This window comes from Sminthopsis crassicaudata, chromosome 5 (genome assembly GCF_048593235.1).
Source record: "Sminthopsis crassicaudata isolate SCR6 chromosome 5, ASM4859323v1, whole genome shotgun sequence".
NCBI lineage: Eukaryota > Metazoa > Chordata > Mammalia > Dasyuromorphia > Dasyuridae > Sminthopsis > Sminthopsis crassicaudata.
In genome coordinates this window covers 252,565,083-252,592,448 of record NC_133621.1, presented here as the reverse complement: position 1 = coordinate 252,592,448, position 27,366 = coordinate 252,565,083, and the positions used below count along the sequence as shown (strand labels likewise).

At 33.7% G+C, this 27,366-nt stretch overlaps 1 protein-coding gene across 1 annotated transcript in view; it reads right to left on the bottom strand.

Annotated features, from left to right (window-relative positions):
- The window catches only part of NAV3 (neuron navigator 3), a 490,821-nt gene extending 474,055 nt beyond the window's left edge, over positions 1-16,766 (bottom strand). The window contains 2 exon segments of the mRNA XM_074270837.1: positions 16,335-16,349; positions 16,351-16,766. Of these exon segments, the coding sequence (XP_074126938.1) occupies positions 16,335-16,349; positions 16,351-16,578 (243 nt within the window). The 5' untranslated portion in view covers positions 16,579-16,766.
- Positions 16,767-27,366: the final 10,600 nt, after the last annotated feature.

Genomic DNA, 27,366 nt, shown 5'->3' with positions numbered 1-27,366 from the left:
GGAGTAAAGGAAAGTAGGAAGGAAGGGAGGAAGTGAGGGAGGAAGGAAATAACTAAGGAAGGAAGGAAAAAAGGAAGAAGGGAGGGAGGAAGCATACATTAGGTGTCACTAAAGTTTCTGTTTCAGATTAATACAAGATAGTCATCACTTTGAGGGATGGTAGAAATGATTCCAACAAAAAAGAAAACAGCAAAATTACAAAACACTTGCCACAAAAATAAAGTCAGATTTAAATAATTGGAAAGACATTCAGTGTTCTTGGATAGGCCGAGCGAATATAATAAAGATGACAATACTCCCCAAACTAATCTATTTATTTAGTGCTATACCAATCAGACTCCCAAGAAACTATTTTAATGACCTAGAAAAAATAACAACAAAATTCATATGGAAGAATAAAAGGTCGAGAATTGCAAGGGAACTAATGAAAAAAAAAGTCAGAGGAAGGTGGTCTAAGTGTACCTTATTTAAAGCTATATTATAAAGCAACAGTCACCAAAACCATTTGGTATTGGCTAAGAAATAGACTAGTTGATCAGTGGCATAGGTTAGGTTCACAGGGCAAGATAGCGAATAAAAATAGCAATCTAATCTTTGACAAACCCAAAGATCCCAAATTTTGGGACAAGAATTCATTATTTGACAAAAACTGCTGGAAAACTGGAAATTAGTATGGCAGAAACTAGCCATGGACCCACATTTAACACCACATACTAAGATACCATCAAAATGGGTTCAAGATTTAGGCATAAAGAACGAAATCATAAATAAATTGGAGGAACATGGGATGGTTTACCTCTCAGACTTGTGGAGGAGGAAGGAGTTTGTGTCCAAGGGAGAACTAGAAACCATTATTGATCACAAAATAGAACATTTTGATTACACCAAATTAAAAAGTTTCTGCACAAACAAAACTAATGCAAACAAGATTAGAAGGGAAGTAACAAATTGGGAAAAATTTTTACAGTTAAAGGTTCTGATAAAGGCCTCATCTCCAAAATATACAGAGAATTGACTTTAATTTATAAGAAATCAAGCCATTCTCCAATTGATAAATGGTCAAAGGATATGAACAGACAATTTTCAGATGATGAAATTAAAACTATTTCCACTCATATGAAAGAGTGTTCCAAATCACTATTGATCAGAGAAATGCAAATTAAGACAACTCTGAGGTATCATTACACACCTGTCAGATTGGCTAAGATGACAGGAACAAATAACAATGAATGTTGGAGGGGCTGTGGGAAAACTGGGACACTGATGCATTGTTGGTGGAGTTGTGAAAGAATCCAACCATTCTGGAGAGCAATCTGGAATTATGCCCAAAAAGTTATCAAAATGTGCATACCCTTTGACCCAGCCATACTACTCCTGGGCTTATACCCCAAGGAACTACTAAAAAAGGGAAAGGGACCTGTATGTGCCAAAATGTTTGTGGCAGCCCTTTTCATAATGGCTAGAAGATGGAAGATGAATGGATGTCCATCAATTGGAGAATGGTTGGGTACACTATGGTATATGAATGTTATGGAATATTATTGTTCTATAAGAAATGACCAACAGGAGAAATACAGAGAGGCTTGGAGAGACTTACATCAATTGATGCTGAGTGAAACGAGCAGAACCAGAAGATCATTATACACTTCAACAATGATACTGTATGAGGATGTATGCTGATGGAAGTGGATTTCTTCAACATAGAGAAGAGCTAATCCAATTCCAATTGATTAATGATGGACAGAACCAGCTACATCCAGAAAAGGAACACTGGGAAATGAATGTAAACTGTTATTTTTACCTTCTGAATCCAATTCTTCCTGTGCAACAAAAAATTCGGTTCTACACACATATATTGTATCTAGAATATACTGTAATATATTTAACATATATAAGACTGCTTGCCATCTGGGGGAGGGGGTTGGGGGAGGAAGGGAAAAAATCTGAATAGAAGTAAGTGCAAGGGATAATGTTGTAAAAAAAAATTACCCATGCATATGTACTGTCAAAAAATGTTATAATTATAAAATAAAATAAAAATTAAAAAAAAAAAAGAAAACAAATCATGTACTGGACATAGCTTAAAGACATGGGAGTAGAACTTTTAAAATTCAGGGCAAGTTTGGATAACTGAAATGACACAATCATTCTTTAATTAAAATAGAAGCAAAGATGGCATCGTTAACTTGCTTGATATTCCATTTCATTAACTCTTAAAATATAACAACAAAGGTGGTGCAAAAATAATGGAAAAAAGATAGTAACTCACCAGAGCTCTCCCCAGACCACTCTGAACAACTTTAAATAAAGCAGCAAAACAAATTCTAAAGCGTCAGAACACAACAGCTGGGGCAAATTAATTTTCAAACCAAAGACAACTTAGAAGGACAGCTATAAAGATCTTTCACATCTGAGTGAGAGTGAAGCACAGTTTGTCCCAGGCTGCACTACTGCATGTGGGGGTCACAGAAAACCAGTATAAAGCCTTGGAAGCTACTAGAGCAGCAATGTCAATGTCTTCTTCTGGAGCTCTCAGCTGACAGAAAATTGAACAACTTTGTCCATACTCAGATCCAGATCACAGGTGTTCCAGGGTAAGGAGGAATATTACCACAGCAGAATTTGCAGCCACAGTAGAGCAGGGATTCTTTTCACAATTTCAAAGTGCTTGTCGTCACTTACAGATCAGAGCACAGGCCAGGAGAGTAGTAAACACAAATCTCCTTAATTTATACCATATTGGAAGAACTGACAACTTACAATTCACTAAAATATCCCTGAAAACAATTGGTCAAAACCCCTGAAGCATAGGACAGTAGGCTCTCCACCTTGCAAGCACAGTGCTACTTTAACAAAGACTTAAAAGTCAAGAAATAGAATAAAAGGCAGAAAACAAGAGAAAAATATTCTGATCATAGAAAGTTACTATGGAAGATCAAACACACACTCAGAAGATAACAAAATCTAAGTGGCAACACCCACAACCTCCAAAAATATATATATAAATTATTTCAGGCCATGCAAGTATTCAAAAAGGATTTTCAAAATCAAATAAGGTGATTTATAAGAAAAAATAGGAAGCAAAATGAGAGTGATTTAAGGAAATTGCAAAAAAAGAGTCACCAGCTTGGTAAAGGAGATACAAAAAATACTGAAGAAAATAATACCTTAAAAAACACAAACACACACACACACACACATACACACACACACACAGAATAGGAGAAGCAGCAAAAAAAAAAAAAATTAAAAGTCAATGAAAGAAAAATGTCTTGAAAAGTAGAACTTATAAAATGGGGGAAATATTTCAAAAAATCAAGAAAAAAATTCCTTAAAAAGAACTGGCCAAATGGAAAAGGGGCATAAAATCTCATTGAAGAAAATAATTCCTTAAAAATTAGAATTGAGCAAATAGAAGGTAATGATTTATGAGAAATCACGTAACAAAAGAAAACCAAAAGAATGAAAAAATAGAAGACAAGGTGAAATACCTCACTGTAAAACAACTGACCTGAATAAGAGATACAAGAGATATAATTTAGAAATTACTAGATTACCTGAAAGCCATGAATAAAAAGGGATGCTAGACCTCATTTTTCAAAATATTATAAAAATGTTACCACCCTGATGCTCTTGAACTATGGGGTAAAATAGAAATGGAAAGAATCCACAAATCATCTCCTGAAACCGATCCCCAAATGAAAATTTCAGGAATATTATAGATAATTCCAGAGCTCCCAAGTCAAGGAAAAAATATTGTAGGCAGCCAATAAAAACTATTTGTTCAGGGCAGGTTTGGAAAACTGAAATGACTCAATAATTCTTTAATTAAAATATGTTAATTATTAGGAAGCCATGGTTAGGATAACACAAAATTTAATGGCTCCCACATTAAAGGATTGAAAGGCTTGGAATATGATATTCTGGAGGGCAAAGCAGTTAGAATTACAATCAAGATTCAACTACCAGTAAAACTGAGCATAATGCTTCAGTGGAAAAAAATATTCATCCAAGAAAATAGAGATCTTGCAAGAATTCTTCATGAAAAGACCAGAGTTGAAGAGAAAATTTGATTTTTAAAATAAAAGATAAAATAATAAAAATAGATAAAATAAAAAAGATAAAATAAAAAATAAAAAAGATAAATAAAAGATACTCAAGATAAATGTAAATTGGTAAGTAGGAAAGGGAAATAATGAAGGTCTTTATAAGATTGAAGAACCATTTACATTCCTACATGGGAATATGATACTTGTAACTTATAAGAAGTTTTGCATTATTAGGGCAGTTTGAAAGAGTTTAGAGGAACATAGGATAGTTTACCTCTCAGACCTGTGGAAGAGGAATGAATTTATGTCCAAAGAAGAACTAGAGATCATTATTGATCACAAAGTAGAAAACTTTGATTATATCAAATTGAAAAGTTTTTGTATAAACAAAATTAATGCAGATAAGATTAGAAGGGAAACAATAAACTGGGAAAACATTTTTACAGTCAAAGGTTCAGATAAAAGCCTCATTTCCAAAATAAATAGAGAATTGACTCTAATTTATAAGAAATCAAGCCAATCTCCAGTTGATAAATGGTCAAAGGATATGAACAGACAATTCTCAGATGAAGAAATTGAAACTATTTCTAGCCATATGAAAAGATGCTCCAAGTCATTAATAATTAGAGAAATGCAAATTAAGACAACTCTGAGATATCACTACACAACTGCCAGATTGGCAAGAATGACAGGGAAAGGTAATCTAGAATGTTGGAGGGAATGTGGGAAAATGGGGACACTGATACATTGTTTATGGAGTTGTGAATACATCCAGCCATTCTGGAGAGCAATTTGGAACTATACTCAAAAAGTTATCAAACTGTGAAGCTACTGGGTTTGTATCCCAAAGAGATCTTAAAGAAGGGAAAGGGACCTGTATGTGCAAGAATGTTTGTGGCAGCCCTATTTGTGGTGGCCAGAAACTGGAAACTACGTGGATGCCCATCAATTGGAGATTGGCTGAATAAATTGTGGTATATGAATATTATGGAATATTATTGTTATTTAAGAAATGACCAACAGAATGATTTCAGAAAGGCCTGGAGAGACTTATATGAACTGATGCTGAGTGAAATGAGTAGGACCAGGAAATCATTATATACTTCACCAACAATAATCCTAACATATAGCACAGTATATAGCACACAATAAATACTTAATAAATAATATTATATATTTTATTATATTATATTTGTTATATATATTTATTATAATAATAAATAATAAACACAATAAATACTTAATAAATACTTGATGGTTAATTAATTCCTGGTCTCAAGGTTGTTTTTCTACCACTGCACTATATTGCTTTATTCACCTGCATTTGGTTGAGGGAAAAAAAGAAAAAGGTAATTTACTTTTGACTTACTTTAACAGAAAATGCAGAGAAATAGAAGCCTTGAAAAACAGAGAAAAAATATGATAATAAATTTTCATTATTTGATACTTTACAATGAAGAATTATGTCACATATTTTATCTCTTTGTATCTTTTCAAAGCCCTGGTGATATGTTGTGCAAGAGCCATTATTCCTATTTTATTAATAAGACAAAGTTGCATAGCCAGATTGAGAACCCAGATTTTTAACATCAAATCCTGTTATTTTCTGTTTGTTTCTCTGTTATATAATAATGACTCAAAAACCCTGTGTGTATGTGTGTGTGTGTGTGTGTGTGTGTGTGTGTGTGTCTGTCAGTCTCTGCTTTTCTCTCTCTCTCTTTCTTTCTCTCTCTCTCTGTCTCTCTGGTCTGTGTCTGTGTCTCTGTCTCCATCTCTCTCCCTCACATTTTTCTTCTCTCTATCTGTCCTCCCTACTTCTCTTCTCTCTCTCCATTTGTAATGTTTTGTTGTCTCTACATTGTGATCATTCTCTGGGGGCAGATCCCTTGGGGGGCTTCTGGAAGCAGCCTTAGTTTCAGTTCTGTTCAATAATCCCAAAACGCAGCCAGGAGTTAAAGTCCAGATCCTCTTTTGTGTCCTTCAAAATCCTGAATCTTTTCTTGGGGCCCAGTTAGTTCTCTGGAGGCCTTCCTCTCTCCTTGATTCCCAATGAGTTCTTGTCAGAATGTCTCCAGCCAGCTTCAGCCTCTAGCTCCCTCTGAATCCAAAGCCTCCAGCCAGCACAAAGGTAGATGTGGGAATGAATCAGACTCTGTCTCCAAGAGTGTGGGAATGTCGGCTTTTATATTCTTGGCCCTGAGAATTTCTTGCTTATATGGTGCACACTGAGTATACACCAATCATTTCATCACTAGGAAACCATTATTTGTTGTAGGATTAAATCAATGCTAAATTAGATTTAATCATTGTCTCCTCAATTCCACTCAGTACCTTGTTTCAAGTTCTCTCCCATAACATCTTCTTGTAGGATCAAATCAATTATCTCTATTTATTCCAGTGACTTAGCACCTTGTAAAAATCCTAACATCCATTCTTTTCTTTTCACCCTTTCTTCCTTCCTCCTTCCTTTGCTTTGTTTTTTTTCCCTTCCTTCTAAGCAATATGACATAATAGAAAGCACTCAATACTTGAAGTCAAAGGTTGTCTTTAGTCATTTCAGTCATTGTATCATACTCTTCATGAATCCCTCTGCCTTTCCATTAGAAAACCTACTTTTAAGAGAACAAGGATGGTTTCATTCTTTGTAAATGTATTCCCATTGCCTAACAGTTAATGCTTGTTATTATAATTTTTAATTCTGAGTACCCACTAACCAATGCACATACAACTGGGCTACTCTTCTTAACAAGGATGATGAAAGTTTCTATCAGAATTACAAAGGAACAAATCTGTTCTTACTGATAGAGGAAAGCAACAGTGTAGCATCCAATAACTAATAGCAAGTCTTCTCATTTAGCAATCTACATCTCAGACCAAGTTCTTTCCACTCATCCCCTTCACTATGATTCTTTTTTTGACCACTGTTTGCATTCCTGACCAGGTCCTCAGAATATCTTCTGGAGCCCTTTGTTTCTTTGGTCTTTTGATTAGAAATAGCTTTCATAACCACGTATTATCCTATTTACTTTTCCTGACATTAAATTTTGTTTGTTTATTTTGTTTATTGTTCTCATTTACTTCATTCCAATGCTGGACAAGGATATATTTGCTAAGCAACAGAGATTACCCATCTTTTGTATTACCTCTGCTTTGAAATACATCCTCATACAGTATTTTTTTTGTCCCATTTTACAGTGTGTTTTGGCAAAAATGCTGGTAGTGATCCTTTACATACGCTTAAAATTCTCTTGGAAAGCAGAAATGTAGTTTGATGCTGGGCATCTACATAAGTCCTTTCTAAACTGGTAAAAAAAAAACAAAAAAACTTTATTTGTATTTGTATTTGTATGGCTTTTATTGTCCAGACATTTTTCAGTCATGTCCAACAATTTCTGACCCTATTTTTGGTTTTCTTGGCAGAGATACAGAGAAGTTTGCCATTTCCTTTTCTGATTAATTTTTCCAAAAGAGGAAACTAAGGCAAATTTGCTAAAGTTACTTGCCTAGCGTCAAACAGATAATAAGAATCTAAAATCATATTTGAATTTGGGGAGATGTGTCTTTTTGACTTTGTCTTGCAATCTATACACCATGTGACCTTTCTTCTCCAGAGGCATAGCCTATAAGAATTATGAATCATGGCTTGTAAAAGGTATTAAAAATGAGAGGAAGTAAATAAAAAAGCAGATTTTTTAATAGATATTTTATTTTTTTGCAAGGCAGTTGAGGTTAAGTGATTTGTACAGGGTCACACATTTAGGAAGTCTTAAATGGCTAATGCAGGATTTAAATTCAGAACTTCCTGATTTCAGGGCCAATGCTCTATCTACTACTCTATCTAACTGCCCCCAATAGATATTTTATGAAAAATTATGGGCAAGATTGGCCCAAAGGTAGTGATCAAAAGAGAGAGTTAATATGGACATAGTGAAAAGGACACTGGACTGCTCCTCAGGAAGATCAAGATTTAAATCCTATTTTGAACACTTCTTGTTGGACTTGAGGCAAGTCACAATCTCTCTGAGGCCCAGTATACTCATTTGTAAAATTATGGGATTGGATTTAATAGTTTGTAAGAGCCCTTTCAATTCTAAATCTGTGATCCTATGAATATGTCCCTTTACTTCACCCAAAGGTATATATCTCAATCTTCAATTAGACTGTTCCTTGAAGATCAGAAGCATGTTTCATCTCTCTTTAGACTAAGCATAGAACACAATCCCTTCATATAAATATCTTGATAATAATGATGTCATTTGAAAAAAAAAACTGTTGGGAAAACTGGAAATTAGTACGGCAGAAATTAGATATGGACCCACACTTAACATCATATACCAAGATAAGATCAAAATGGGTCCATAATTTAGGCATAAAGAATGAGATCATAAATAGATTAGAGGAACAGAGGATAGTCTACCTCTCAGACCTGTGGAGGAGGAAGGAATTTATGACCAAAGGAGAACTAGAGATCATTATTGATCACAAAATAGAAGATTTTGATTACATCAAATTAAACAGCTTTTGCACAAACAATACTAATGCAAACAAGATTAGAAGGGAAGTAACAAATTGGGAAAATATTTTTACAGTTAAAGGTTCTGATAAAGGCCTCATTTCCAAAATCTATAGAGAACTGACCCTGATTTATAGGAAACCAAACCATTCTCCAATTGATAAATGGTCAAGGGATATGAACAGACAATTCTCAGATGATGAAATTGAAACTATATCCACTCATATGAAAGAGTGTTCCAAATCTCTACTGATCAGAGAAATGCAAATTAAGACAACTCTGAGATACCACTACACACTTGTCAGATTGGCTAAAATGACAGGAACAAATAATGATGAATGTTGGAGGGGATGTGGAAAAACTGGGACACTGATGCATTGTTGGTGGAGTTGTGAAAGAATCCAGCCATTCTGGAGAGCAATTTGGAACTATGCACAAAAAGTTATCAAACTGTGCATATCCTTTGATCCGCAGTGCTACTATTGGGCTTTTATCCCAAAGAAATACTAAAGATGAGAAAGGGACCTGTATGTGTCAAAATGTTTGTGGCAGCCCTTTTTGTAGTGGCAAGAAACTGGAAAATGAATGGATGTCCATCAATTGGAGAATGGATGGGTAAATTATGGTATATGAATGTTATGGAATAATATTGCTCTGTAAGTAATTACCAGCAGGATAAATACAGAGATGTTTGGAGAGACTTACATGAACTGATGCTGAGTGAAATGAGCAGAACCAGAAGATTCCTATACACTTCAACAACAATACTGTATGAAGATGTATTCTGATGGAAGTGAATATCTTCAACATAAAGAAGATCCAACTTCCAGCTGATCAATGATGGACAGAAACAGCTACACCCAGAGAAGGAACACTGGGAATTGAATGTAAACTGTTAGCACTACTGTCTTTCTACCCAGGTTACTTATACCTTTGGAATCCAATTCTTAACGTGCAACAAGAAAATTGGATTTACACACATATATTGTATCTAGGTTATACAGTAACACATTTAATATGTATAAGATTGCCTGTCATCTAAGGGAGGGAATAGAGGAAGGGAGAGGAAAATTTGGAAAAATGAATACAAAGGAAAATGTTAAAAAAATACTCATGCATATGTACTGTCAAAAATTTTTTATAAATATAAAATTAATAAAAAAAGACAATGTTCCCTATCACTTCCATTACTTCCCTACAAAAATAAAGCTGTCAAAACCTTATCTCATGATAAAAGTTCATAAACTACATAAACAACTTAATTTTAGAAACGTTTAGAACATTTTGAAAAGCTGAATAGGTATTTATTACAATTGTTTCAAAGGGTTTTTATCCCTTCACTGACATGATGGAAACATTCCATTAAGGACAACATTGCTTGCCACAGAATCTTGTAAGAATATCATATGTTTGATTAATATGCTTTCTAACCAAGATTTTAGTGAAAATAGTACTCAAAGTGGTCAAATTTAGGGACAGAGTGACATCAGCAAATTGGAATTGTGCGTGAATCCAGAGAGATATTAGCCTTAGTCACTCCAAGAAAATGAGTGTTTCTTATTCTTTCTAGTTAATCTAGACATGTCATTGTGGGCATATGGAAAGTAAGGATAATGGTGCCAAGCAGTCACCCTCATATTTTGAGCAAACAAATCATTTTTGATTTTCAGTTTGTTGAGAATGTGGATTTATCTTCTTCTCTTACCCTAAATGTCCTAAGCTATTTGACCACAAGTTAAAGTGAAAAAAAAAAGATTTAAGGCTAACAAAATCCAAGAATATGAATATTTTTACATAAATTTCATATTTTTAAATGAGTAGAGTTGTAGCATCATAAAATTTTAGAAGAAGTAAGGATCACAGGAGTCTTAAGGGGGTAATTGCATTGTTTTATGATTAAAATGAGATATAAGCATAAAAGGCTCATAAATTATTTGATAAATTATTCAAGTAGCGTATAGAAATGTTTTTTATGTCAAGAAATGACAACACATACACAATGAATAAATGAAATATACATTTAAAATGGCTTTTATTTGTCTAGTACTGTGCCATTCAGTGGAATATACAATTTAAGGATCTTACATTTCAATTGAATTGTTCATTCCATTTTATATTTATCTTCTTTTTTTTCCCCTTGATTAGACTTAACTATCACCTTCTCTTTGTTGTTTAGAGTTGCTCCTAAATTGTTAAATATTAAGTGCTCTTGGATAGGCTGAGTGAATATAATAAAAATGAAAATACTAATCTATTATTTAATGCTATACCAATCAGACTCCCAAGAAACTATTTTAATGACTAGAAAAAAAAATTCATCTGGAAGAACAAAAGGTCAAGAATTTCAAGGGAACTAATGAAAAAAAAATGAAATGAAGGCAGCTTAGATGTACCTGATCTAAAATTATATTATAAAGCAGCAGTAACCAAAACCATTTGGTATTGGCTAAGAAATAGACTAGTTAATCAGTGGAATAAGGACAGGACAAAATAGTCAATAACTATAGCAACGTAGTGTTTGACAAACCCAAAGATCCTAACTTTTGGGATAAGAATTCACTATTTAACAAAAACTCCTGGGAAAACTGGAAATTAGTATGGCAGAAACTAGGCATGGACTCACTCTTAACACCGTACACCAAAATAAGATCAAAATGGGTTCAGGATTTAGACATAAAGAATGAGATTATAAATAAATTAGAAGAAAATAGATAGTTTACCTCTCAGACTTGTAGAGGAGGAAGGGATTTGTGACCAAAGAAGGACTAGAGATCATTGATTATATCAAGTTAAAAAGCTTTTGTACAAACAAAACTAATGCAAACAAGTTTAGAAGAGAAGCAATAAACTGGGAAAACATTTTTACAGTCAAAGGTGCTGATAAAGGCCTCATTTCCAAAATATATCAAGAATTGATTCTAATTTATAAGAAATCAAGTCATTCTCCAATTGATAAATGGTCAAAGGATATGAACAGACAATTCTCAGATGAAGAAATTGAAATCATGCTCCAAGTCATTATTAATCAGAGATATGGAAATTAAGACAACTCTGAGATATCACTATACGCCTGTCAGATTGGCTAGAATGACAGGGAAAGATAATGCTGAATGTTGGAGAGGACGTGGGAAAACTGGGACACAGGTACATTTTTGGTGGAATTGTGAATACATCCAGCCATTCTGGAGAGTGATTTGGAACTATGCTCAAAAAGTTATCAAACTGTGTATACCCTTTGATCCAGCATTGTTACTAAGATAAAGAGATCTTAAAGAAGGGAAAGGGACCTGTATGTGCAAGAATGTTTGTGGCAGCCCTCTTTGTAGGGGCCAGAAACTGGAAACTAAGTGGATGCCCATCAACTGGAGAATGACTGAATAAATTGTGGTATATGAAAGTTATGAAATATTATTGTTCTGTAAGAAATGACCAGCAGGATAATTTCAGAAAGGCCTGGAGAGACTTACATGAACTGATGCTGAGTGAAATGAGTAGGACCAGGAAATCATTATATACTTAAACAACAATATTGATATGATGATTAATTCTGATGGACATGGCTCTCTTCAACAAGGAGGTGAAACAAATCAGTACCAATTGTGTAGTGATGAATAGAACCAGCTACCCCAAGCAAAAGAACTCTGGGAAATAAGTGTGAACCATTACATAACTTTCCCAATCCCTCTGTTTTTGCCCACCTGCATTTTTAATTTCCTTCACAGGTTAATTGTACATTATTTCAAAGTCTGATTCTTCTTGTGCAGCAAAATAACTGTATGGATATGTATACATATATTGTTTTTAACATATATTGGTCTACCTGCCATCTGAGAGAGGGAATGGGGGGAAGGAGGGGAAAAATTGGAACAAAATGTTTTGCAATTGTCAATGCTGAAAAATTACCCATGCATATGTCTTGTAAATAAAAAGGTATAATAAAAAGCCTATATATATATCCCTTCTAAGAATGATGCACTTTTTAATGCATAGGAAAAATGCAAAATATTAAAAAGTAAATCATTTATATGATGGTACAGTTATATATGTATATATGTATGTGTAGGGAACAGTTAGGTGACAGTGGAATGAGGGTCAGCCCTGGAGTAAGAAAGACCTGAGCCTCAAACTCTTACGAACTGTATGATCTTGGGCAAGTTACTCTTTTTAACTCAATGTAAATGAATTGGAGCAGTAAATTGTAAATTATTCAAATATGTTTGTCAAAAAAAAAAACCCAAGCAGGGTTACAAATGAGTCAGACATGACAGAAAATTAGTTAGCAAGAGCAAAAAGCATATATACATCTATCTATCTATCTATCTATCTATCTATCTATCTATCTATCTATCTATCTATTTATCTATCTCTGTCATACATAGATCCTAAGTAAAGAATTCCTGTTTTAAAAATTGGGAATAATGCAAATATGATAAAACAAGGAGAACAAGAATAAGAAGGGGCAAGGGACAAGTCAGAATGAGATCTAAAAGTCTAAGAAAAACAGAATGTGGACCAGAACATTTATAGATGATCCACTGACTGTATAGAGTTTGTTAACAGATTTGAAATTCTTTCCATAGAGGGCATAATGGGGTGGAATAAAAGAGGAATATTCTCAACTCATGAAGCTTAATGAGAGTCTACGGATAACCCAAAGAAAGGGGATATCCAGTACCTATCACTGGCAAAAAAAGATTGTGATGGTCAAGAGACTGCCTGCTGAGATGGACTATATGCCAAACTGACATGAACAATTAGGAGATAGGCTGTCTTCCTGAGGCATGCCATACCACATCTGGAGTCCTGAATCATAAGCTGAGTGCCACATTTTAGGAAGAACTTAGATGAGTTGAAATGTGTCCAAAGGAGGTCAGGCTAGTAGGAAAAAACAAAACTGTGGCATCAAAATACTGGTTGGAGGAACCAGGAATCTTTAATACAGAGAAGAGAAGATTTAAAGAAGACAGAAGACAGGGTAGTCATTTTCAAGTTGTTTTTGTTTTTGTTTTTGTTTTAAGGAATTAGATGTGTGATGCATAGTCCCTGAGCTTGAAAGGGAAGAAAAAGAAGAAGCTGCAAAAGGAAACCTAAGATTAGATATGAGGAGAATTTTATTATTCAATCATTTCAATTATATCTGACTCTTCAAAACCCCATTTTGGATGTCCTTGGCAATAATATTAGAAGAATTTTCAATATTCTTCTCCAAATCATTTTACAAATAAGAAACTGAAGCAAACAGGTTGTGACAGGGTCAGACTCATGTAGATAGTAAGTGTTTGAGACCAGATTTGAAATCAAGAAGTTGAGTCTTCCAGACTCCAGGTCCAATGCTGTATGCACTGTAGCACCACCTACCCAGATACAAAGGAAAACTTCCAAACAATTTCAACCATCCATGAATAGAATGGACTCTCTATAGAAGTGAGGAGCTCCACCATACTGAAAGTCTTCCAAAAAGTCTTTGGAATTCTTCATCTGGGATCTTTTAGAAATGATCCTTTCTGGGGGTCAAGTTACCCTAGTCATAAATCAATAGTTAGCCACAGGTCTTGACCTGTTTTTAGACAAGTTCTTTCCTCTGGAAAGAACACTTGCTAGCTCTGGAATCAAAGGAGTTGGATTGAAATCCTACCCCTAATATTTACAATTTACATGATCTTAGACAAGTCACAACATTTCTGAGTTTCTGTTTCCTCATCTATAAAATGAATGGGAGGGGAGTAATTTGGAGGATAGAGGAAGGGAAGGAAACAAGCATTTATTAAGTACCTATTATGTCACAGGTGCATTATCTATATAATCTCATTTGATCCTCATAAAATCCCTGAGATAAGTGCTATCCTAATTTTACAGTTGGGAAAATTGAGACAGACAGAAGTTTAAAACTTAGTGATTTAAGAAGGGTCTGAGTTTCAATTTGTAGTCTGTTTTTCCTGACTTCAAATCCACAACTCTATCCGCTGTTCCATATAGCTGCTGATAAAGGGTTTCTGAGATTCCATCTAGCTGTAGATCTATGAAGACACTGTAATTTTATTACTCTGTCTGTATACTCTATTGTTCTTCACATTAGAATGACTTGGGTAAAACTGAAGCAGTTCCTGACAAGTCAGAAGAATGGAAGGGTAGTGTTTCCATGAATTGTAAATAATAATCATATTACAGCAGCTAGATAATCCAGTGAATAGTGTGCCAGCTTGGACTCAGGAAAACAGACTTCAGATAGCCTCAGACACTTATTAGCTGTGTGACACTATGCAAGTCACTTAATCCTGAAATTTCCTCATCTTAAAAATCAACTGGAAAAAGAAATGGACAACCACTCTAATATCTGTGCCAAGAAAACCCCAAATGTGATCATAAAGATTCAAACATGACTGAAACAACTGAAAAAAAGAACAATAACAGGGACATCAAAATCATATTAATTTCCAGTTATAGTAAATAGGTATTATTGTTATTATTGATCACTTATTTCAATTGTGTCTGACTCAGAGACAGAATTGAAGTTTTCTTGGCAAAGATAATAGAATGGTCTGCCATTTCCTTTTCCAGCTCATTTTTACAGATGAGGAAATTAAGGCAAATAATGTTAAGTGACTTATCCAAGTCAGGCAGCTAATAAATGTCAGACTTGAACTGAGAATGAATATTCTTGTTCACTCCTGGCCAGGCACCCTATTCACTTCACCACCACACTATTGCTTTTATGTTCTAGCATTGTCCGAATATATTATGATGGAGGTTATCCAAATCTAAAAAATTCATCTATCAAGAGATATAGGAAATGAAGTCAGGTAATCTATATAACACTTGCCTTTGACATAACAGTGATTGGTGTAATTAATGTATTTAAGATAAATTAGCACAAAAGAGAAATCAGTACAAATTAACCAGAATGAAGTACTACTGTGTGCAAGCTATAATCTACTAAATGTATGAAGTCAGAAAAGTGATCAAGAGAGGTACAAGTATTCCAAAAAAAGGGTGAAAATTAGATAAAATCTCCTGAATAAATTTATAACATCAAAGCAAAGAATGTTTAACTTTTTTTTTTTTACTTCCAGTAATCCATCTATCCAAGTTAAAAGTATCTAAAATTACTTTAAAAATATTTTGTGTTGAAATAACTACAGTGCTGTTCTAACTTACTCTCAATCCTCACCTAGAGAACTTCTTTATAATATAGAAAAGGAAAAAAAAAGATAGAGGGAAAACACTTCAACAAAACTCACCAACTAATTAACCAAGTCTGACAGTATACCTGTAGTCCCCCACTTCTGCAATCTTTTATTTAGGATCAATGATGGACTTATATTTAAACCAGGATTCACTTAGAGTATTAAAATAGTTTTTAGATAGAAGTCATATCCTTTCTTTTTGTGAATTATCTGAGATAAAAATCTATCCTTCAGGAGAACTAAGAGGTGACAAAACTTTTGCTATTTCATCTGCAGCAACAATCAGAAACAGATCATTCTGCTCATTCCCTAATTTTGTAGGAAACCCAGCAACTTCTTTGAATAGATCACTCAGGGAACTATTCCTAAAGATGCAAGTTAATAGAATTGCATTCACAACTTTATCAAAAAATCCCTTTCATTAGAATAGTGCATGCCCAAGGTTCTAGCTCAACTTGCCAAATATCTACCAAGCCTTCTTTCTTATACACATACTCTATAGCTCCTCTTCTCCCTATTTCTCAACACTCCAGAAGAATGAATTCCTAGTTTAATTATTGAGGGTTATAGGCAATATTCAGCACTGACCTTACTGTCTTCAGTCTTCAGTGGTTTTTCCTGGGAGAGATCTATTCTTCCCAAAATCACAGGTTGACTTTAATGTGAACTGACAAGCAAGCATGGAATCCTCAGCTCCACTAAGTTCCAAAGATCTGTAAGAATACTGATGTAATCCTGTGGTGCCAAGATTTGGTATCGGTAGGGCAGAATGAACAGGCTTTGACCCAACAGCTGGATGTCTTAGCTTTGAGGCAACTCCAAGAACAGGCATGGCTTCTATAAAAATAGAGTTTTGCTGCCAAAGAAAATGCTTCTAACCTCAGTCTAGTAGACTCCAGCTTTCCAGAAAGAAAGAAAAAAAAGATTCCTTAAATCAAAGTAGTAGTCATCTTGAAAAAAAATTTTTGAAGCTAATACTATTTTAAGTTGCAGAAAGAAGCTTTCCTTCATCCCGAGCTAAGTCTCTCTCTCTCTCTCTCTCTCTCTCTCTCTCTCTCTCTCTCTCTCTCTCTCTCTCTCTCTCTCTCTCTCTCTCTCTCTCTCTCTCTCTCCCTCCCTCCCTCCCTCCCTCCCTCCCTCCCTCCCCTCTCTCTCTCTCTCTCTCTCTCTCTCTCTCTCTCTCTCTCTCTCTCTCTCTCTCTCTCTCTCTCTCTCTCTCTCACACACACACACATACACACACACACACACACACACACTGAGCTCAGTGGCTATATAAGACTAAACGTAACTTTGGGAAATAAACTTTTCTTGAAGGTAACTATCACAAAGCTACATGTCTGGGATTAAAGAACTCAGAAGTGTTTGTTTGTTTGTTTGGTTTTTTCCCCTTCCTGCTTCAAGCAACCCCAATTCTGTGAATTAACACAGTGAAAAGGAAGAACAGAAAGGAAAGTCCTCTCCCCCAACTGTCAAAACAGCAAAAAGACAACAACTCTGCAAGGATAAGACCTCTTCCTGACTTCAGAAATAACCAGCCCACATTTTTTAAAATAATTTTTTTTAGCTTAACAAATGGACAGGAATAATAGCCAAAGCAAACAGCTGCTGGAAGAGTTTTTAGCTGGAAACAATCTCAGCGATGAAGTTGTTTGTTTGATTCCCAGCTATTTTTCACTGCCGACAGCTATGAGCTTATGGTGTTCTGTCTCATAAAGTCAGATTAAATTCATGTAAGACTGAAACTGGTTGCAGACATTGATAGCCTTCTGCTAGCAAAGTTTGACCAGGCTATTAAAAAATGTGTGTGAACAATATCTGTTTCTGGCTTTGCTCAATGAATTTTCTTTTCTATTTAGAATTTTGTATAGAAATTTTTATTCAGTCACTCTTAGCAATATCTTTTTCAAACTTTCATTCAAAATACTCCCAAGGCTATATATCTTGACAGAAATCCAGCCTTCCCATTCATAAAAATGCATTGTTGTGAGCAGTCATATCCTTTTCCTTTTAAAATTAGGTTGTAGGTAAGAATTCAAAGAACAAAATGGATATATACTTAATTTTTTATGACACAGATATGGTGTATACCTTAAAAAATGAAGGGCCAAAATAGAGAAAGAAAAATATAGATCAATTTCCCTAATGAATATGAATGCAAAAATGTTAAATAAAATATTAGCAAAGAGATAACATCAATTTATCACCAGGATAATACATTGTGACCAGGCAAGATTTATACCAGAAATACAGGATTGGTTCAATATTAAGAAAATTATTAGTATAATTGACCATATCAAAAACAAAAATAGCAGGAATCATATTATTTCAATAGACGGAAAAATAGCTTTTGTTCAGAAAATATTATTTGTAATGGAGATAAGCTAAGAAGCCTTCCCAATAAGATTAGAAATGAAATAAGGATGTTCAAAGTAGCAAGCTATAAAATACTCCCACATAAATCATCAGCATTTCTTTATGTGACCAACAAAGCTCAGATGCAAGAGACAGGAGAAATTCCATTTAAAATAACTAGACAATATAAAATGTTTGGAACTCAACCTGCCAAGGCAAACACTGGAACAACATAAACACAAGTACAAAACACTTTTCAAACAATAAAATCAGATTTAAACAATTGAGAAAATATAAATTGAGAGTAATATAATAAAAATGACAATTCTAACTAAATTCATAGAGCTAGAAAAAAAATAACCAAATTCTGGAAGAATAAAAGGTGAAGAATCAAAGGAATAAAAAAAAATAAACTGAACAAAGTAGCCTAGTCATACAAGATATAAAACTAAAAAAAATGATGTATCACTGGAATAAACTAGGTACATGTTAATGACTATTGTAATCTATTATTTGATAAGCCCAAAGGCTTCAGTTTCTAGGATAAGAATTCACTATTTGACAAAAATTATTGGGAAAATTGAAAAATAGTATTGAAGAAACTAGGCTTAGACGAGTATCTCATAACGTATGATGAATTGAGGTCAAAATGGGTACATGATTTAGACATAAAGAGCAAAACAATAAGCAAATTAGAAAAACAAAGAATAGTTCACTTGTTAGATCTATGGAGAAAGAAAGAATTTATGGCCAAAAAAAGAGGAAAAACATTATGAAATGTATAATGGATAGTTTTACATTACATTAAAGCTTGAGAATAATTTTTAAAGTGTGTTTCAAGTAAATGCCTCATTTCTTTATTATTATTATTATTATAACTTTTTATTGACAGAACATATGCATGGGTAATTTTTCAACATTGACCCTTGCAAAAATTTCTGTTCCAACTTTTCTCCTCCTTCCCTCCACTCCCTCCCCTAGATGGCAGGTAGTCCCATACATGTTAAATATATTACATATGTGTAATATACTTATTACATGCATGTAATATATTTATTACATAAATTACATAATTACATAGATGGCAGGTAGTCCCATACATGTAAATATATTACATACATGTTAAAATATATGTTAAATACAATACTTGTATACAATTATCTTGTTGCATGAGAAAAATCGGATTTAGAAGGTAAAAATAACCTAGGAAGTAAAAACAAAAATAATGTCTCATTTCTTAAATACATACGAATATATGCCATTTCCCAATTGATAAAAGGTCAAAGGATATGACCAGACATTTTTGAAATGAAGAAATTAAACCTATCCATAGTCATACAAAAAAAATTATACATCAGTATTGATTTAAAAAAAAAACAAATTAAAGCAACTCGATGATACCTCCTCACATCTATCAGACTGGTTAATGAGACAGAAAAGAACAATGATAAATGTTGGAGAGGATATAGGAAAATTTGGACACTAATAAATTGGTGGTGAAGTTCTGAACTGATTCAATCATTCTGGAGAGCAATTTGGAATGATGCCCAGAAAAACTGTGCATACCCCTTTGATCTAGCAATACTACTATAAGAACTGTATCCCAAAGAGATCATAAAAAAGGGAAAAGGGCCTTTATGTATCAAAATATTTATGGCAACTCTTTTTGTGGTGACAAAGAATTGAAAACTGAGAAGATTCCCAAAAACTTGAGAATGGCTGAATGAGTTGTGATATGTTCATGTAATAGAATACTACTATTCTATAACAACTGATGAACAATCAAATTTCAGAAGACTTACATGAACTGATGTAATATCTAGGAGAACATTGTGATAGTAAGAAAAACATTGTGTAATGATCAACTTAGCTCTTCTTAGCAACACAAGAAAAATCCAGAAAATTCATGATGGAAAATGCTATCCATATCCAGAGAAAGAACTATGACATCTGAATGCAGATCAAAGCATAATTTTTTTTCTTTTTTCTTTTTTTTTGATTTTCATTTTGTTTTGTGGATTTTTCCTCTTCTTGTATTTTTCCTTTTACAACATAATTAATGTGGAAATAAATTTTCATGATAGCACATACATAACCTATATCAGATTGCTTGCTATCTTGAGTATGGGAAATGAGAGGGAAATAAAAAGTGAATGTTGAAAACAATCTTTACATGTATTTAGAAAAAAATAAACACTATTTGCAAAAGAAAAAAAAGGCAATGGGTTAAAAATTACTATGGTGAAAAGTTATCAAAATGTGCATACCCTTTGATCCAGCAGTGCTACTACTGGGCTTATATCCCAAAGAAATACTAAAGAAGGGAAAGGGACCTGTATGTGTCAAAATGTTTGTGGCAGCCCTTTTTGTAGTGGGTAGAAACTGGAAAATGAATGGATGTCCATCAATTGGAGAATGGTTGGGTAAATTATGGTATATGAATGTTATGGAATATTATTGCTCTGTAAGAAATGAACAGCAGGATGAATATAGAGAGGCTTGGAGAGACATGAACTGATGCTGAGTGAAATGAGCAGAACAAGGAGATCATTTTACACTTCAACATCGATACTGTATGAGGATGTATCGTGGTGGAAGTGGATATCTTCAACATAGAGAAGATCTAAGTCAGTTCAATGATGGGCAGAAACAGCTATACCCAGAGAAGGAACACTGGAAATTGAATGTACACTGTTTGCACTATTGTATTTCTATCCAGGTTACTCTTACCTTTGGAATCCAATTCTTAGCATGCAACAAGAAATTTGGTTTTACACACATATATTGTATCTATGATATACTGTAACACATTTAACATGTATGGGATTGCCTGTCATCTAGGGAAGGGAGTAGAAGGAGGGAGGGGAAAATTTGGAAAAGAAGTGAATACAAGGGATAATGTTGTAAAAAAAATTACCCATGCATGTGTACTGTCAGAAAAATTATAATTATAAAATTAATTTAAAAAAAGAAAAAAATTACTATGGTGCTATTTTGAATAGATATTTCCATTAAGAGATACATTTAAAATACATGAACAATAAAACATTAGATAATTACAGTAATTCACCAGAATGTTCAAGGCAAATGAGTTCAAATGAAGTATTTCTATTTTTTTCTTTTTTTCTGGAATACTCAATTTAAAATATCATTCTAATATTTAATTAACTAATTAACAATCATAACAATCTTTGTTAAATAAAATTGAGAATCTTGCAGGGCTCATTATCAATCTTCTAGGGCTCATCATTTTGTTATCAATAATCATTGCATAGAATAATATATATATATATATATATATATATATATATATATATATATGTGGAGAAAGAATAAAAATTGTAACTTAATCCCCCCCAAAAAAGGATGTGTAATATATAACTACTGCATAACAGCACACTTGAACAACATGCTAGCTCCACAAAATCCCTATTGTTCAGTAACTAAGTATTACTTCTTGACCAAAGTAAAACATACATTGTTGATGAGTTCTTTCAGTCATATCCAACTCTTTGCTATGTCATTTGAGGTTTTGTTGGCATAAATAATGGAATGGTTTGCCATTTCCTTTTCTGGCTCATTTTGTAGAAGAGGAAACAGAGGTAAACAGGGTCACAGAGCTATCTCTTTCTGAGACTAGATTTGATCTCATGCAGATAAGCCTTCCTGACTCCAAGTCTGGTATTCTATCCACTACACTACCTAGCTGCCCCAGAACACATATGCTTTTTTTTGTTTCCTGGGCAATTGGGGTTAAGCGACTTGCCCAGGGTCACACAGCTAGGAAGTATGACTAGATTTTGAACTCAGGTCCTCCTGATTTCAGGGCTAATGCTCTATCCACTGTGTCACCTAGCAGCCCCCAGAATACATATTCTTAGTGCCATAAAATATTATTGTAGTCTTTTAAAGGTAATAAAGCCTTCTAGTTATTTTACCACATATAAGTTTCACTAAAACTTCCTTGATATAGGTCCTACAAGTATTAATATTTCCATTTGCAGATGATAAAGTAGAGCTTAAATGATATATGATGTGTCTGGGTTCACAAAGTATTAAAGGGAAATAAGATTTGAACTTAAAAGTTTACCCAGCTTGATGGAATAATAGAAAAGAAAGAGATTGGTCCTGAGAGGGTGTCAGGGTGACCTGAATTCACATCTGGTTTCAAACACTTCCTAGCTATGTGACCTTGGGCAAGTCATTTAGCTGCTGTATGCTTCAATTTTCTCAACTGTAAAATGGAGCTAATAATAGAACCTATCTTTCAAGATTATTGTGATGAAGTAATATTTGTAAAATATTTAGAATAATGTCTGGCATATAGTAGAAGCTATATAACTGTCCCTTCTCTTCCTTCTTCCTTCCTTCCTTCTTTCAATTCTTTCCTTCCTTCCCTTCCTTCCCTTTCCGTGCCTTGTTCTTCTCTTACCTCCCTTCTGCATCTATTTAAATATTAAATCCAACATCCCCATTCCCAAACTCATTGTCTTTCTCCCAAAACATAGCCCTTTTCATATTACTTCATATTACTGTTGAAGAATAAATATTCTATCTCCTAACTCAGCATTTCCTCTGACTATGTCTTATGTCTGGAATACCATTTCTCCTTGTCTTTGAGTCCTAGTTTCCCTGGCTTCTTTTAAATCTCATGAAAAATCCCATCTTCTATAGGAAATCTTTCCAAATCTCTCTTAAAGATATATCTTTTCCTTTGTTGATTATCTCTAGTTTATTCTTATAAAGCTTGTTTATTGATTAGCCAGTTTGGGGCTTCTTGAGAGCAGGGACAAACTTTTTTTTTTTAATCACCAGAACTTACTACCAATCTTGGGCACAGAGAAGGAGTTTAATAAATGGTTATTCATCGACTAACTCTTACAATGAAACAACAAAGTAGGACATTCATGAAAGAAGATTCAAGATGGTCATAATGAACTGTGACTTCATTAGTGATTGAAATTTCTTTGGTAAAGGAACTCCAACTACTGTAGTAAATTGATAATTATGAATAGAAGATAATCATTTATAATACAATCTCTCTCTCTCTAGCATATATAATAGAGCAATAACTAATGATTCAAAGATTCCTACATTCTAACAAACAGGTAAAGAACTTTCATTTTGGACTCAGTGGACTATCCTATCTTAGATGCTTATTACCCATGTGTCCTTGGGAGGTCACTTAATCTTTGGGCCCTAGTTTTTACATGATTAAAATGAATGGGTTGGACTAGAGAAGCAGCTACTCACCAATTGAAAATGGAGGTTCAGAGAACGTTTTGACAATCCAATGAAGACATTAGATTGTTTCCCAGCATGTTGTTTTAAAATATATAAAATAAAATGAATAGGATTATAAATGAAACCAATTGTATTAAAATATGGTTCCCCCCAAATTGGCATAAGTTCATGGACCTTTGGTTAAGACCCTTGTTTTATATAATTGCCCACAGATCATTGAGAAGCTAAAAGCTTAAAGTCATACATGTAATGAATTTAAAACCCTAGTCTAATATCCTGATAGCAGCTAGCTTTCTACCCATTATGCACTATTGCCTCTCCTTAGTATTAATGACTAATGACAACAATTATAGCCATATTTTCAAAGGGACTATCAGTTTAATCCCCAATTTTAAAGAAAAAGAAACAGATCCAGGGGAATTAACTTGATACTTTTGTAATCACTCTCTACAGGTTCTTCTATTTCACTGACCAATTCTTCTCTATCTTTTCTGGCTAGGTTTACAAAGGCTGTCTCCTAGACTCTCTTTTATTTTCACTCTAATTATCTCAGTATATTGTCATTAATTTTGCAGATGTTTTCTAGATCTATATGTCTAATCCACCTCTACCTCATGAATTCTGTATATTCCCATTGGCATATCAGATTCAACATGTCCAAAACTGAACCCTTTTTCTTTCCTATCCTAACTCTCTTCCCTTCTGAACTTTTCTATTACCATCAAAATTATCTCTAACCACTCAGTTTGTCCTCACCCACATCATCTTTGAGTTTCTCTTTGTTTCTACCATTCATCCAAGACCAAAGAGTGAAATAGCCATTCTCTAAATTCTCATTGAATTTTGCTTTTACCTCTCTTTGAAGAGTATCTTAAGAGGAATTCATAATTATACATAAGAATCTGGATTAACTATCCACGAAGGAAAAACAAAGTAAACACAGAATATTAATGTCCAGATTGTTATTTGCAGTTGGTTAGATAATCGAAATAATGAGCCAATCAGCACATAAATATTGAAGAACAACTGAGATAAAAAAAAAATTGAGCATAGACATTAATAAAAGTGGCTGCAAATTGGATGGTCCCCAAAGGTCTTCTTGAAATAAAAGTTCAGCTTTTTACCAGTATTATTTTACCTGACATCACAAGGTTACTAGTCATAGAATACTATAGTTTTTGAGAATTTTTCAGTGGAAATGGGTAGATTATTTCATAAAGTTGAAGACAGATATATATGACTAGAAAAGAGAGTATATTAATTAGATGGAGGGAACAAGAAATAAATGATGAATAAACTATATTTCTTACTGATATGTATATAATATCAAATGTACACAAATATTAGATGATGATCTGTAGAAGATTTGGGAATCATGGATTGGAATCACATAAAAGGAGTAGGTCTACCCAAGTAGACTACAATCTGGACCATTGGAGACAGTATCTTGGCCACATTTTAAGTGTTTCCCTATTTTTAGCAGCATTATTCATTTTATCTATTACATGGATTGTAAACATTTACTATTGAAATTTGATCAATTCAGGAAAGATTACTAAGGGGCCAGAAAAAATACAAACTCTGACTTTATGCTGAGTCAATTTAAAATAAGTAACAGAGCAAAAGCTCAATCCTATGTCTTCTGTGTAGATATGAATAATACTCAGGAATCCAATCTTTTTTGTTGTTTTTGTTTTTTCCAGGGATCTGGAAGAAAATATTTGTTTTGAGTAGGGTTTGCTACTCATCATTCTTATAAGAGGCAAGCTGTCAGTGTCTTTGAATTGAAAGATTGAAAAAATTACATAGAATAGCAAACTGAAAGATGAAAGTAGATAAACAAGTAATTGGTAGAAAAATAGAAAGAAAAAAAAGGAGAGAAAGAGAAAAATTTGTCCAAAAAAGTAAAAGTCCAGAAAAGTGAAAAAAGTTTGGGAAGAAGTTAAAAGGCTAGTTAAATTTACATCATGACATATATTGCCTTTCTTGCAGGCTTCCTGGTAATTCACTACTGATATAGCTAATTGAGTTAATAAAATATTATCAACATAACAATCTTTGCCATAAATTAAAATGCAAATCACATGTGCTAAGCTTTCAACTGGTGCTGCTTTTTAAGACCCTTCCAAGGCTCTTTTTGGGGCCTCAGCACCCAGAATGCAAGATACTGCATCTGGAAGATGGTACATATCTGATTAACAAAGAAAAACAGTTAAACAAAACTTTCCCTCAGATAGTTTTGTGGGTAAGATTAAGTGTTTCTCTTAGACAATGAGACCCATGTTTTGGCAGGAATACTAAAAAAAAAATGTAAGTATTACCAAAAGACATTAATCTATCTCTCTTTACACTGACAAAGTTTATTTTGTGGATCATAATATGCAATCATCAATTTGTATGTAAACAATATAGTTTAAATGAGTGCATTATGTGAGTTATATTAGTGAATGTGTGTGTGTGTGTGTGTGAATGTGTTTATGTGTATGAGGGTGTGAGAAATTGTGTAGGTGTATGATATGTGTGCTTGTATGCACATGTATGTGTGTGTGTATTTTAGTAAGACTAAGAATATCTTTTCTTGATGTTTGGTCATTTTCAGTGATGTTCAATTCTTCATGATTCTAATTGAGGTTGTTTTTTTTATTAAAGCTTTTTCTTTTCAAAACATATGCATGGATAATTTTTCAACATCAACCCTTGCAAAACCTTGTGTTCCAGTTTCCCCACCCTCACCCCATTCTCCAGATGGCAAGTAATCCAATATATGCATATATATTTATACTATTATCTTACTGCACAAGAAAAATCAAATCAAACAGAAAAAAAATGAGAAAAAATAAAATGCAAGCAAACAATACCAAAAAGAGTAAAAATGCTATGTTGTAAGCCATACTCAGTCCTCAGAGTCCACTTTCTGGGTATAGAAGGCTCTCTTCATTACAAGACCACTGGAACTGGTCTAAATTATCTCATTGTTATAATGAGCCATGTCCATAAGATTGATCATCTTGTTGCCATAAATAATGATATCCTAGTTGTGCTCATTTCACTTAGCATCAGTCCATGTAAGTCTCTTCAGACCTCTGAAAAATCATCCTGCTGATCATTTCTTATAGAACTATAATAGTCCATAACATTCATATACTGTGACTTATTCAGCCATTCTCTAACTGATGGGCATCCACTCAGTTTCTGGTTTCTTGCCACTACGAAGAGGGCTGCCACAAACATCTTTGCACATATGGTCCTTTTCCCTCCTTTAAGATCTCTTTGGAATATAAGCCCAGTAGTAACACTCTGGGTCAAAGGGTATGCACAGTTTGATAACTCTTTGGGCATAGTTTATTTGGGGTTTTCTTGTTAAATAAAGTGGACTCACTTACCTTTTACAAAAGAGAACTAAGACAAAAAGAGTAGAGTAACTTCTTCAGAGTCATATGGCTAGTAAAGGCAGATGTAAACTCAGAAAGATAAATCTTCCTGATTCTAAGCCCAGTGCTCTATTGACTAAACACCTTACATCCCCTGAAAATATCTAGACAATTATATTTGAAGAAAATATAGACATAGAAATATATAAATATAAAAAGTTAAAGCAGTTTCATGCCATACATCATGGTCCCCTCCCACAACTACTCCTTTAAAACTAATCTAGAAGCATTTATAGATGTTTTTGTTTTTGATTTTGTTTTGTTTTTGTAGCCTCTAGTCACAAAAATGTTTTACATGATTTTAACATTTTCTAAACTAATGCGTGCTTTACATTTTTCTTCTTTTGAATTTGTTCTAGTATTTCTTATCTCATAGAGATAAGAATTTTTTTTTGCACCTAATATTTGGGTGAAGATTTCCATCTTCTGTTTTTTTTTTTAAATATATTATTATAGCTTTTTATTTACAAAACATATGAATGGGCAACTTTTCAACATTGGACCTTGCAAAACCTTCTGTTACAAATTTTCCTCTCTTTTCCCCCACCCCCTCCCCTAGATAGCAGGTAGTACAATACATGTTAAATATA